Source organism: Melospiza melodia, chromosome 10, assembly GCF_035770615.1.
Source record: "Melospiza melodia melodia isolate bMelMel2 chromosome 10, bMelMel2.pri, whole genome shotgun sequence".
NCBI lineage: Eukaryota > Metazoa > Chordata > Aves > Passeriformes > Passerellidae > Melospiza > Melospiza melodia.
The window spans coordinates 30,169,699-30,184,033 of record NC_086203.1 but is presented as its reverse complement, the minus strand read 5'-3'; the positions used below and the strand labels follow the sequence as shown (position 1 = coordinate 30,184,033).

General features: G+C 58.6%; 1 protein-coding gene across 1 annotated transcript; it reads right to left on the bottom strand.

The window, feature by feature from the left end:
- Positions 1-9,879: 9,879 nt before the first annotated feature.
- Positions 9,880-13,867, bottom strand: BHLHE40 (basic helix-loop-helix family member e40). The gene is made up of 5 exons (XM_063165054.1): positions 13,758-13,867; positions 13,594-13,663; positions 13,272-13,379; positions 12,674-12,797; positions 9,880-11,675 (listed from the first exon to the last, which is right to left on the bottom strand). Exons 1-5 carry the CDS (start codon positions 13,835-13,837, stop codon positions 10,816-10,818), a joined length of 1,242 nt encoding a protein of 413 aa, XP_063021124.1. The 5' UTR covers positions 13,838-13,867; the 3' UTR covers positions 9,880-10,815.
- Between the last annotated feature and the right edge of the window lie 468 nt (positions 13,868-14,335).

Sequence of the window (14,335 nt, the reverse complement as noted above, 5' to 3'; positions counted from 1 at the left end):
CCTTGCATTTAAATGCCTTTCTCACACGCTGGGCGTAGCTGCCAAGTATTGTGCCTTCAGTACATCACTCCACCTTGATTTCAAACCACTTCAGCTCGCGTTTGGGAGTGGTTTCCAAGCATTCAGCTCACCCATATCTTATCCACACTGGTTTCCTTTATGAGCTGCACCCACTACAGGTCCAGAGCTTTAAATGCAAACCCAAACAAATATGTGGTAGCGCTTCCCATTCCCACTGGACTGGCCTGGAGTGGGAGTGGAATGAGTCAGGAGTACCATAAAGGAAAGTGAAATAGATCCACCCTGAGCAGATGATAGGATCAGGGCAGATTAGTAGCCTTGGATCAGATTCAAGGGTCAGCATAAATCTTTAATCTTTGCAAAGTCCTCGAGCCTCCCTCCCCTCGCTGTCTCACATGCACACACACCAGGCATGACTAAACAGCTCTCTGCGGGGATGGCAGACGCTTCAGAAACTCCCGGCTGGTTTTGGTTTGCAAAATACAACAATAAAGCTGCTCTCTGTTCTGTGAACGTGAGAACTTCCCTGCGCAGGCACCTCGCCCCTGGATGCTGTGGGATGCTGCCAGGGACAGTCACAGCACAGCCACGGCTCCCACCACACAAAACCATATAAACACCAGGGGCCCCTCTGGCTCGCTCTGACCCCACAGCCAGGCTGCCCCAAGCAAGCGAGAGCCAAGGACAGTCCCCACCTTGTGCCTTATTAGGTCCCGACGTGGTCTGCCAGCACGTCATTGCTCATTATTCCTCTGTATTCCCTTCCCACTGCACTGTGCTCAGTGCACATAATCTGGATAGTTCCCAGGTTTTCACGTGGAGCTGCAAGTGCTGGCTCAGGGGGTGGAAATGCCAGGCTGCCCTGGGAAGGGGCTGTGTGGGAGCAGAGGGGCTGCAGGAGAGGTGTGTGCCAGCTTTGCACCCAACTGATGCACTAAGGGAAAAAAAAAAAAAAGAAAAAAAAACATAGCAAAAAGCCCTGGCCTAGTTTTTGTTTCACTGTGCTGGGCTCAGGCTCGAAGGATGTGGTTTGGTGGTCAGCACATAAGGCAGCAAATGAAAAAAAAAATTCCTTTGATTAAATCCAGATCAGGTCTGCGCAAGCTCTTCCTGTGGCCATCGGGAAATCACAGAGGGAAAACCCTGCCCAGGCTGCCTGGGGCTGGCACAGGGGATGTGGCACAGCCTGGGGCGGCCTGTCCTGCCCACGGGGACACCGTGTCCCACGGAGCAGGGTGTCCCACGCTGGCACCTGCAGGACTCAGTGCCCAGGGGGCTCTGAGACATCCCTGTGCCCGTGCTGACGGCTCCATCCCAGGCTGTCTGGATGGGTTCATAACAATTCAAGTCACTCTCGCCACGGCTCCGCGCACCAAGGGCCAGGCGGGCTCTGTATAAGCGAATATTTATATATTCCCATAAACATTTTTAAATGGGAAATTGCCTAATGTGCCTTATTAAAGGGAAAGCACGAACAGCTGGCCGAGGGCGCCTGGCAGGGCTGCTGACGGTGGATGTGCTGTTGCTGCTGCACCTCGCAGCTCTAATTGTTTCAGGAATCCTTTGACTCATCCTCCAGGATCTGAGCAGAGATCTCTGTCTTGCCGGTCTCCTTCAAAACACCTTTGCCTCGCTGTGGGTTCGAACAGCTGCAGATGCCTCCTGACCTCAGGTGCTCGCTGGAGCCCGGAAACCCCTCTGTGGTTCCTGCCCCAGCCGGGCCCTGCTTGTCACACGTGCAGCACATCCTGGGCACTGCTGCCGGCACTGGGGACAGGGACCTGCCACCAAACCTGCCCCGGGGACAGGGACCTGTCATCAAACCAGGGACAGGGACCTGCCACCAAACCAGGGACAGGGACCTGCCACCAAACCTGCCCCGGGGACAGGGACCTGCCACCAAACCAGGGACAGGGACCTGCCACCAAGCCGGGGACAGGGACCTGTCATCAAACCAGGGACAGGGACCTGCCACCAAACCTGCCCCGGGGACACGGACCTGCCACCAAACCAGGGACAGGGACCTGCCACCAAACCAGGGACAGGGACCTGCCACCAAACCTGCCCCGGGGACAGAGACCTGCCACCAAACCAGGGACAGGGACCTGCCACCAAACCTGCCCTGGGGACAGGGACCTGCCACCAAACCTGCCCCGGGGACAGGGACCTGCCACCAAACCGGGGACAGGGACCTGCCACCAAACCAGGGACAGGGACCTGCCACCAAACCGGGGACAGGGACCTGTCATCAAACCAGGGACAGGGACCTGCCACCAAACCAGGGACAGGGACCTGCCACCAAACCTGCCCCGGGGACAGGGACCTGCCACCAAACCTGCCCCGGGGACAGGGACCTGCCACCAAACCTGCCCCGGGGACAGGGACCTGCCACCAAACCAGGGACAGGGACAGGGACCTGCCACCAAGCCAGCCCCTAGCCCAGCACGGTGCTGCCACGTCCCGGCCCAGCCAGCCGACAATTCTCCGCTTTCCCAGGGCCACAGGGATGCAGTGAAAGCGTGACAGGCTCAGCAAAGCTGTCCCCAGCCCCTGCACATCGCCGAGGAGTTGGGGACACGGAGCACGCAGGTCCTTGGCTTCCCCCTGGGGACAGGGATGTCACCGAGCGCTGCAGCGCCAGCCTGCTCTGTTACTATGGGGACAAGCACCGCGGGGCCGACAGGAATAAATGTATAAAAATCAGCAGCTTCGCCCCGCGGGTGGCACTGGGATCACCAGGGTGCCCGAGCTGCCGTCCCTCCCTGCCCCGGTGCCCTCCCAGCCCTTGTGACACATCCCGGGGCTATCTCGGCCGGATCTGCCAGCTCAGGGCTCACTCACAGCTGTGGCTGTGCCGTGCCCGCTGCCCGGAGCACCCCTGGGCAGCCCGAGCTGCGGGCACAGCACGGGGGCACCGCACGGGCACTGGGCTGGCATGGCCGGGCACAGCGGGGCCAGGCAGCCTCGGGAGGGGAGCGGAGCGAGTCAGGCATCACTCACTCACTCACTCACTCACTCACTCACTCCCTCCTTATTCACCCGGCAGCGCCCGAATTCCCCGTGACCTTTGGACACTCATTTCAGCCACGGAAAAGGTGATGGGCAGCCAGAGGGCAGGGAAAACGGGCAAATGGCCCGGCGGGATGGCAGCGGGTGCTGCCCTGCAGCCTGCACCGGGCTGGGGGCGGCACCACCGCAGAGCCCCCAGAGCAGCTGCGGGCACACCTGCGGCTGGGGGTCCCGGGGCACACCTCGGGCTGGGGGTCCCGGGGCTGTCCCGCCTGGGGAAGGGCGCTGCTCCCGTGGGAAGGGGCCCGAGGGAGGATTGGGAGCGGCTGTGCTGATTGAGGGAGCTCCAGGCAGGCCCGGCAGGGAGCAGGGACGGTGACAGCTCTCCCGAGGGCATCGTCTTAGAAAGCGGCCCTTGGGAGGCCCGGTGATTCAAGGGGAAAGCTCTGCAACACTCATTCTGGGAAGTTTCCGTTTGAATTGCTGCAAAGAGCCGTTTTTCCATGATAAACAGATTGCTTCAGTTCCCCAGCAGCACTGGGGGGGTCAGTGCCACCCCCTCGCTCCCTGCACGGGGCCCTGAGTCATCCTCCACCCCAGGGCTCAGCCGGGCCCGTGTGCTGTGGCTGGGACAGGCTCTGAGAGCTGCCCCCGCACCTCCCCTGCCACGGGGGAACCCAGCCCCGGCACAACTGGCACCTCTTTGAGGTCAAACGTTCGTGTGAAATGGAGAACCTGAGAAAACCCCTCTCCAGCCCTGTCCTGAGCAGCGTGCAGAGCCAGGACCCCTCTGTGGGACCGGGCTGCTCATTGCTGAACAGGACTCCAGCCCTGCAGGGTCAAACACTGGTGCAGGCAATGCCGATGAGAACCCTGCCTCCTTTATCCCCACGCCACCAGGAGCCCTGGATCACAGGGGTGCCCAGCCCCTCGCCTTTCCCAGAGCAGCACCCCAGCCCTGGTGACCTTCAGCAGCAAACAGCACTCATCTCCTCCCGGGGCTGACATGAAAACCAGCCCGGGTGCTCCGTGTCCCAGCCAGCTCCAAGGCAAACATCTGAGCACAGAGATCGGTGAGAGAGAGGAATCCCACTCCCTGTGCCTCTCTAATCCCGGGGAATAATGCATCCCATGCAGGGCAGCCCGGATGCAGTCCAGCACTCACCAAGGCAGGGACAGACCTCCCACTGACTTCAATGGGAGCAGAGTGAGCTGGGGTTTAATCAGCGTGGTACCAGCAGCAACAGCTCGTCAGCCCTGGCCTTTCTGAATACATTAGAACATGTTGCCTATGCCCATAGGTCACATTTCATCTCAGATCACACCAATTTCACAATACGTGCACTAATAGCACGAGATAATCATCAGTGACTGCTCCCATTGGGGCTGGAGCTTTGCCCTGATCAATAGCTGCAGCCAAAGCCAGCAGCAGGTCCCCAGGCCTGCCACAGCAGGAGGAGGGCACTGGGAAAAGCCCCCAACACAGCCATAACCTTACTAATGATTCAGTGTCGAGAATAGAAATAAGAGTTAAATCTTCCCTAAGCTGCTCAGCTGCACTCTGGTGGTGTCCACATCCTCAGCAGCAGCACAAGCAGAGCTCTGTGCACACCCCGTGACGTGGATAAGCAATATTTCAGCCCTGAGAGTTTGCATATTCATCAGTCCTTTCAAAGCAGGGGAGAGCTCGGCCTCTTCTCTCTCTCATGGCACAGAGGCGACCGGAGAGGAGGGAGAGCTGCTGCACTCCAGGGGCTGAAGGGAGGATAAAGCTGTGCTCCAGAGAGAAACTAATTATTCCTCTGGTGCGACAGCTCTGGCAGCCACAGACCGTGGGCATCATCCTCGGGCTGAGCTGGTGCTCAGAAAACAACAACATGGGAGCCCCTCCTGGGTACGGGAATAAAGAGCAGAGGTCAGAGAGGAGGAAAGTGCAGCACTGGGGGCAAGGCCACGGCTGTAATGGGAAGCCAGCCCTGTCCCATCAGCACTGGCACCCATGGACATGGGCAGGGCTGAGGGTCCCCGCAGAGCAAACACCCACCTGCTCAGCCAGGCCTGCCCCTGTGTGGGTGCAAGGAGCTGGATGCCAGGGCACCCAGCCCAGGACAGCAGACACCAGAGCCCAGGCAGCTCCCAGCAGCCCAAGGACAGCAGCAGACACAGGAGGAGCTGGGGGAGCTGCCTTTTATTTCCAGGCATTCCTGTTTCCGTCAGCTGTGTGGTATTACCCAGCCTGCTCCGTTTGCAGTTTTAACAGGGCACATGTGGTGAAAAACCCTTCCCATGCAGAGCTTTCCTGTTTGGCCATTTCCAAAGGCCCTGGCTGTGATATAACTGTATGATATAACATCCACGGGGTGATGTGCCTGGGGCAGAAACACACCTGCGACAAAGACACATGTCTAAGAAATAAATAATTCCAAAATAGGTAGAAATATTACCCTCCATTTCTTACACCGGGGAGGGAGGGCACAGGGCACGGGCACCCTGAGCCGTGCCCAGCGCTCCCAAGGCAGAGCTGCCGTGCCCAGGGCCAGCAGTGCCCGCTGCAATTATCGGCTCTCCTGGCACCGGGAGAGCTCTCGAGTGCCGTGAAGCGCTCGCAGAAGGGCAGCGCGAAAGGTCTGGAACACGAGGGAGCAGCGGCAGCCGCATCTCCCGGCCCCGGCAGCGCGCCAGGGTTACAAAACACGGACGGCCCGTGTCGCATAGCCGGGGTCGGTGTCAGCAGCCCCGGGCTACGGTTACACGGGCTGAGCCCAGCAGAGTCATCCTGCCGGCTGCCCCGGGGAGCCCAGCCCGCTCTGCCCCCGCCGCCCGGGCATTCCCGGCCCTCTCCTCCCATCCCGAGCATCGCACCAAACGTCTAAGGGGAAAAAAGGACTTGCTCAAGACCTGCTGCTTTTTCCACGCTGAAGCAGAAACAGCAATTATCTGGTTCAGTCTGGTGCTGCTGGCCTGGAACATGCCATGACAACGTGTTTCTCGTTTCAAAGCCTCTTTTGTACTAGGACACAGTTCAAGGGATCTTGCAATGCCTGCATTTGTAAACACGCCGCACTTGCAGCTACACGCTCCGCAGATGAAAGCCGAGGCGGAGCGCAAGGGCACTTCTCTCCTCTCTTCTGTTCTCCTCTCCTGTCCCTCGGTGTGTCGGGGCCGGGGCAGCTCCCCCGGCTCAGCCCGGTGCTGAATCAGGCCGGGCAGCCCCGGGGCTGGGCAGCCACGCGTGGTCCCCAAAAGTCACGGCACGTTCAGAAAAACGGAGTCCTGGAAAAGGATTGGGGGGGTACGGGGTGGGGGAGAATCTCAGCAAAAAACAAAAGTGCGTCACTGCAGATTATTTTAGGCCCTGGTCCATGCATAATGCAAATAAGCAGCTCCCGGGGTACATGCCTGTAAAAACCATCCAGTCCCACAGCGCCCGGCTACGGGAGCTTTCCAAACAGGTGGTGAAAAGCTAAAATTATGTGTCTGTGTGTCCTCACCGGGGTTAGGAAAGGCCCTGGCTCTCAGGAAGGCTCTCCCTGTGCCTCCACTGGGCTGGTATGAAACAGGACCGAGACATTAAAAAATTCAGGAGCATTTCTTTCCTTTTGAGGCAGTCCTGCTCTCCCACTCAGCAAACCTCACTCAGCACCTCCACGGCACCCTCTGATCTGCCTGACCCCGCTGCCCCCTCCCAGCCGCTCTTCACGCACACTAACTTTATTTATTTTTAATTTTTTGCCCAAAATCATTGTATCCTCCTTGTCTGACTTCAAGGAGTCGCTCGGGAAGCCCTATTTATGGGTTGAAATGCTGCTGAAAGAGTTATTGCTGTGTTATTCAGCTGTTGTGCCAAGCCTGCATTGGGGATCGGGTTTCTGCTGAAAGGGTGCCAGGCACGTCTTTTTCCAGGAACCAGCAGCCGTATTTAGCCTCCGGCTGCACATGAAAGACTGCAGTCGGAAACGTGACATTGTGTCAACATTTGAGGCAGGTCAGAGCTGGGTGAGACCATGAAAACAAGCCCGGGAACTCAGCACACCCCGGCGGGGCGGGCGGCACGGGCTGTCCCGGGCTGGCACCGCGCCGGGGGTCGCCCCTGCATCCATCCATCCATCCATCCATCCATCCATCCATCCATCCATCCATCCATCCATCCATCCATCCATCCATCCATCCCTCCATCCCTCCATCCTCCCGGGCTGGGGTGGAGAGCCCAGGGATGCAGCTCTGACAGGGCTGAAGGGGCTGTTGGGGTCCCCCCACGGGTGCAGCCCCTGCCCCACTGTGCCCCACAGAACTCACCCGTCCTGCTGGCACCAGGCCAGGGGGGCAGGGAAAATTCCCAGCCCATAATAATCGTTGGCTTCCTGAGTAAATGTTCTCTCTTCCACTTTTTCTGCATTTTTTTTTCTCTGAGACTGAGGATCTGGAAGTCCTGCAAGTCGTCCCACCACAGGACAATGGGGGCAGAATATGAGGACCAAAGGGGAGTGAGAGTCATGGAAAGGAGCCAGAAATCCAAGGGGTCCCGGGGCTGGAGACACCTCTGCTCTGAGCACCAAATGCTGTCCCCAAATGGGGTTGTCACAGCCAGCCTCAGTAAGATCAATATTTAGCCCTAATTAAAGCAAACATAACATGAACACTGGGACATGTGGAGACCCCAAATACATTAAACCAAGCAGCACTTTTTTCAAACACATTAAACCAAGCAGCACTTTTTCCCAGCAATACTTAAGCTAAGGTTTCTTTAGTTCTAACCACAGTCTAACAGAAGCGTCAGCCCCTCCATGTGGGGTCCTGGAGATGCTCAGCCCAGACCTGAGCAGTGCTGGCCCAGTTGGACACTAAAACTTCTCCCCACATTTTGTGACTCATCTGCACAGTGAAAATCCCAAATTCCCTCTCAGAACTGCCCCTGCCCATCCACACACAGGCAGCACCACTGGGAAACAGAGTCCTCCCACCCATCCCTTTGTTTCACCCCTCTTTGCCTTTGGGGCAGGTTTGGGGCTGTTGTCATTTCATCTGGAGACCAGAAACCAGCATTGCTGCTGGGAGGGAGCTGTGCTGGGATGAGGACCCTGCCCGCGGGGAACGGAGGCAGCAGCTGCTCCACCACCCACAGTGCCAGCTGGAATTCCCAAATCGGGGACACCTGGGGCATGTGGGGGTGGCAGGCATCACTCCACAAAGGCACGACCCGACCCTGGCACCCCTCAGCCCCAGGGGCTGGTGGGCACCATCCCTGGCAGTGCTTGGGCACCTCGGACACAGGGTGCTGAAGTAAAACCAGTTTGCAGCAAGTCCATTTTCCTCCAGGAACTGGGCAGAGCCTCTGGATTCCCTGCATGCTCCGGGGTGAGGGGCTGCCTCCTCCCCACAGAGCCTGGGGCCCGGGGGTCAAATGCCAGACACAGGGAGCACAACGTGACATCAGGAGAGAGCAGGAAAGCCAGCCAGGCTCTCCCGGCACCTCCCTCGAGTCTGGAAGGAAAAAAATCCCTGGAGGTGCCAAGGGAGTTAAAATAAATAAATATCCCTGGTGACACGGGTAACGGGACCCTGAGCTCCTTCAGGAACCAGCAGAGGAGCTGTGGGGGGAGCAAGGAGAGCCCTGCTCCCTCCTGCACCCCAACATCCCCACTCCTCCCTGCACCCCAGGATCCTGCTCCCTCCCCTGCACCCCAAATTCCTGCTCCCCGCCGTGCCATCCCCTGCGGAACCAGACCATGCGGAATGACCCTGCTCAAACATTTCAAAGCAAAGGAGGCAAACCCTTATCTTCCACAGGAAAAGAATTATTTTATTAAGCATTTTTAAACAGCTACTTAACATTTACTCAAGATAAAAATATGTACAATATCCCACCTTGAAGGCGGCTCCAAAATATAAACACTGTACCTCTCCCGAGAGAAAAACGAAATATTCTTCTCTTCAAAAAAAAAAAAAAGACAACCCAGAAACAAGAATACATTCATATTTCTCACTTCTTTATGCTCAAGTAGTTATACAAATAATAGACATCTGAAACGTTTTAACTTTTAATATATTTATATAATATATATATATATTTATAACAGGATTTTACAAATAAAGGCAACGACTTTATACCAAAAAAACCCAAAAAACCAACAACAAAATAAACGTTAGAACACAATCTGCAATCAAGCAATAGTGCATCTCAACAGCTGGTGCAATGGGAGGGCGACATGAGGATCCAGATAGGGGCTCTGCTCACCAGTTCTCAAAACCAGTAAGAAAAAGCCACCAAAGAGCACTGCCTTTAGCAGTGCAGTTTGGGGGGTTTTAATTAAAAAGAAGCTAAACTGGAGAGGATGTTCCTCTGTGGAGAAAGCCCTTGCAGCTCACAGGACAAGAGTCACCACCCGGCCCCTCTCCCCTTAACTCGGGACGGGAGCCAGGTGTGCCAGGAGGGCTCCAGCCCTGCCGGGATCGGGCTGCTGGGCAATGCCAGCCTTGCCACTCTCCTGGGGCACTGCCAGGGGCGCGCTCAGCAGGGATGGGCACGGATGGCGCTGCCAGCTCGGGCTGAAGGGCTCCCTCCGGCCGGGAAAGCCGCGGTGACTCCCGGGGGAGCGGCAGCGCAGGAGCCGGGGACACCAGCGAGGCGAGCCCGGGGACAGCACAGCTCCTCCCGACCCCTCCATCCCGGGACAGCTCCTCCCGACCCCTCCATCCTAAGGACGGCTCCTCCCGACCCCTCCATCCCGGGACGGCTCCTCCCGACCCCTCCATCCCGGGACGGCTCCTCCCGAGCCGGCCCAACGGAGCAGCTCAAGTTACAGGAAGGGCGCAGGTTAACTTATTTATTAGATGTACGCCATGGAAAGCTCCAAGCAGCAGCTACCTTTTATTTTGTAAAAAAATATCTATGTATCAGCAAAGGTGTGGAGAGAAACCCGCCTTGGGTCTGTCTGCCTGATCTGTGTGTGACCAGGCAGTGACCGCTGCCCTGCTCCTCCTGTGCTCACAGTGGCATTGCCACCACTACAGCACAATGACCACTGCCCTGCTCCTCCTGGACTCAAAATGGCATTGCCACCACCACAGTGGCCACTGCCTTGCTCCTCCTGGTAGCATCGCTGCCCCTGCAGTGACCACTGCCCTGCTCCTGCTGTGCTCACAGTGGCATTGCCACCACCACACCACAGTGACTGCTGCCCTGCTCCTCCTGGTGACATTGCTGCCCCTGCCACCACCTCAGTGGCCACTACCCTGCTCCTCCTGGTGACATTGCTGCCCCTGCAGTGACCACTGCCCTGCTCCTGCTGTGCTCACGGTGGCATTGCCACCATCACCCTGTGGGGTCACTGGGACAGCAGCCCAGCTGAGATAAACCAGCAGAGCCGTTGCCTCCAGAGCTGCTCAGGGAAGTACCGTGGTTTATATTAATCTATTTTGTATTCACAGACCCTCAAACCAGGCCTGCCCAATGGAATATTTCTTCACAGCTTTGCAATAGAGTCACAGCTGACTGAGTCAACTGTTGCTCTGTAGATGTGGAGAGGGAAGAAGGGAAGGGGCCAAGCGCAAAATCCTTCTTTAATCTTTTGGAAGTAGCTGTCAATCGCTAACCTGGGCGCATCCTTCATCCTTCTCCAAGCTACCTGACAAGTCAGAGAAAAGGGGATTTAGCTTCCTACGCACAGTGAACCTCGTCCCCACACCTCAGTCCAGCCAATATATAAAAGTGAAACAGTCTCTCAAACTAAAAAAAAAAAAAAAAAACCAAAAAAAGGAAAAAAAGTAAAACCAGTCACACTGTGCTCAGTCTTTGGTTTCCAAGTTCAAAGGAGGAATCTGCTTCAAAGCTTGAAGCAGAGCCGAAGAGTCGATGGGGGAATGGGCCGGTACAGGAGAAGGGAGTCTCTGGGGCATCAGCAGAGGGGGGGAGATTTTGTCGGGGTTCATGAAGCCCGTCAGAGCTGCGGCAGAGGCCGGCAGGCTGGGGTACAGCACGGGAACCGAGGCCGGGTACCAGCACTTCTCCAGCATGGGCAGGTAGGCGGTGGCGGACGGCGGGATCAGGTAGAAAGGCAGGCACAGGGGAGGCTGGTGAGCGTGGGGGCCCAGGAAGCCGCTGGCAGGGCCCATCATGTCACTGCCAAAAGGGCCCTCGTCCTGCGGCGACTCCAGCCTGCTCCTTTTGGCCGGCGGGTCCTCAGTCTCTTGCTTAATAGAGCTTATTCTCTCCTGGACAGCGTACTTGAGGTCGGTATCCCGTTTGAAATAGGGCTGTTCCGATTTGGAGTCGCTTTTGTCCAGCTCTCCCCCGTACCCGCTGTCCGTGTCCGTGTCGCTGCCGCTCTGCTCCCCGCTGGAGTGAGCGAATGTCCGCTGGATCACGGGCACGCAGTTCTTCCCGTGGCCCTCGCCCGCCGCGCCCAGCGGCGCCGGCTTCTCCTTCAGGTCCAGCATTTTGGGAGGGGTGTCCCCGGGCTTGCGGGCCGCCCCGCCCTGCAGCACCTCGCTGGCCATCCGGTGCAGGTGGCTGACCAGCTGCGACGACTTCAGCTCCTTGCCGTTCTCGTGCTTTGCCAGGTATTGCAGCATTTCCTTGGCACACATCTGGAAACCGGATCGAAACATTTCCTGGCTGGAATCGAGGTTTCTCGATGACAGGTCACCTAAGGAAACATTAACAGAAAGAAATTAAAAATTAACAACATGCTAAATAGTTCCATTTCCAGCTCCGAGGCGAGCCGGAGGCAATGTTAGACTTGGGTTACAGCACAGCTAGAGGGGAACACGATGGCCAAGCTGGACTCTATGAACAGAAATCCCCAGATTTCTGCAGCAAAGGACAATTCCATCGGAACATCCACCTGTCCACTTTTACATAATAAGTAAAAGTGCTGCCTGCTCGTTTTTGCTATTTACTGTAAAATCCATTTTCGACAGGTACTGGAGTGCGGAGAGGGGAGTGAGTCAAGCTGTGGCCTCTCCAGGAAAGCCCCGGGGAAGGCAGGGCGCTCCTCGGGGCAGGGAGCTCCAGCCCTGCCGGCAGCTCCGCCAGCCCCAGGGGACGCGGCTGCTCCCGCAGCTCCACTGCACTCCCTGTGGCTGCCGGGGCACGGACCGTGCCTCCAAGAAATTCGGGTCTGCTGTATCCGATTCACGTGAGAGCCACATGTGAAATCAGCAGGAGGAAGTGCATCTGAGGCTGATAAGCTGAAGCACCAGGTCCCCTCTGCCTGCAGAGCACAGGCCAGCTCGGTTATAAAGAAACTTAAAAAGGTGTGTATAGAAAGCAGATTTATATCTATTTCCAGAGAAAACAGCCAAATAAACCAGACTGGGTTATCTAAAGCTCACAAACACCAACGGGGAGAACCAAATTGCTTTAGAGAGAACCTCACAGCAAACCTGGGCTGTAACTAAAACTACTTCAAACCCAGTTTAATTTCAAACAACTCCCAGGGCACTCTGCACTGACCATCTTGAGCAATGCATCTTTTTTGTGAAAGCTCACAAGCAAAGCCTGAGAAAATGACAGCATGAAAGGCCAGGATTCCTGCCTCCTCCCTTCTCGGGAACAAGGTGTCACAACCGCATTTCACAGGCTCCCGAGGGAAAGCCCATCACACACACACACAGGCTCTCGCCCTGCCGGCTCAGCACTCACCCGCCTGCAAACCGTTCTGCAGAGCGATGATCTTCTGCTGCTGCTGCTCGATGAGATTGGTCAGTGCCTTCACGTGCTTCAAGGTGAGCTCCAGAACCACAGCCTTCTCCAGGTGCCCTAGAGTCTGGGAGCACAGGGACAGGTTGGCACCCGCCGCCGGCTCGGCCACGCAGGCAGGAGCGGCCAGCGCCGTCCCGGGGGCCGCGGGAGGACGGGCACGGTGAGACCTGAGCGGGCAGGAGCCCCACCGGCAACATTCCGCGGAAATAAGTTAAAAAGCAGGCTGCGGAAAAGGCTCACAGGGAACCCTGTGGGTACTTTCTGACCACCGCATAGCCCCGAGAGACGCGTTTTATTTATCGGTTCTGCTGCCCCTGCTGGCACCGCGACCAGGGAGCCCGGCCGGGGACGGCTCTCGGTGCGGCGGGCAGCTCCCGCAGGGACCCGCAGCTCCCGGGGAACTTTGGGACGCGCTTACAGCCTGCCCGGGCGTGCGGCACCACGGAAAAAAATTAAAATAAAACCCCATCCCGAATCGGCGGTGAAGCGGCAGCAGAGCGCCGGCCGCGGGGAGCCCCGTCCCTCCGCTCGCACCTACCGTCAGCTTGAGGTGCTCGGGCAGCAGGTCCTTCAGCTGCGCGATGCACTCGTTGATCCTGTCGCGCCTCTTCTTCTCGATCAGCCGGTGCGGCAGCTTGTAGGTCTCCTGCGGGGCCGCGGCAGCGGGTCAGCGGGGGGACAGCGCAGCCCAGCCCAGCTCAGCCCGGCCCGGCCCCGCCGCTCCCGTCCCGACCCGAGCGCGCCGGGAGCGGCCGAGCCCCCGCCCCGGGAGCGCTGTCACGGGCGCGCACCGGCCGATTCACCCCGCTAACCCCAATTACCTTATCGCCCCTCGCTGTACCCCGTCACCCCCCATTTACCTTGTTGTCCTCGCTCCTCTTTAATCCCCTCCGGGGCTTGTACACCTGGTACATGTGCGCGAAGTCCAGCCTGCACGGGCGAGAGGAGAGCAGCGCGTTACCCCGGTGCCGGAGCCGGCGGGGCCGCTCCCCGGAGCCCCCCGAGCCCCCGAAGCCCCGCTTACCCGGGCAGGTCTCCGCTCTCCAGGGCGGGCAGCTTGCCCAGGCAGCCGGGCGGGGGCTGCGCGCTGGGGATGCGCTCCATGGCGGGGGGCGCGGGCGGGCAGGGGCGCTCAGGGCGGGCAGGGGCTGCGGGCGCTGCCGGTGCCGGGGCCGGTGCCGGTGCCGCTGCTGCTCATGCCGCGCCCGCGCCGCGCGGGCTGAGGAGCGGCGGGCGGCCGCGGGCCGGGTTAAATGCGGGCGAGTGGGTGGACGGGAGCGACGTGCGGAGCCCTGTGACCGCCGGCACGTCTGGCGGCCCCGGCGCCCCCGCCCCGCCGTCACATGAGCCTCACGTGGCGGCGGCGCGGGGGGAGGCGGGGCCGCGCCTCCGGGCCCCCCCGCACGTGTGTCCCGGCGCGGCGGGGCCGGGGCTGGCGCCGCGGGGCCGGGCCGGGCCGTGCCGCGCCATACAGTGCCTTGCTATACAGTCGCTTGCTGTGCCATACCATGCCATAAAGTGTCATACTGTGCTCTGCCATACCGTGCCATGCTGTGCCATGCCGTGCCATACCATGCCATACAGTGTCATACTGTGCTCTGC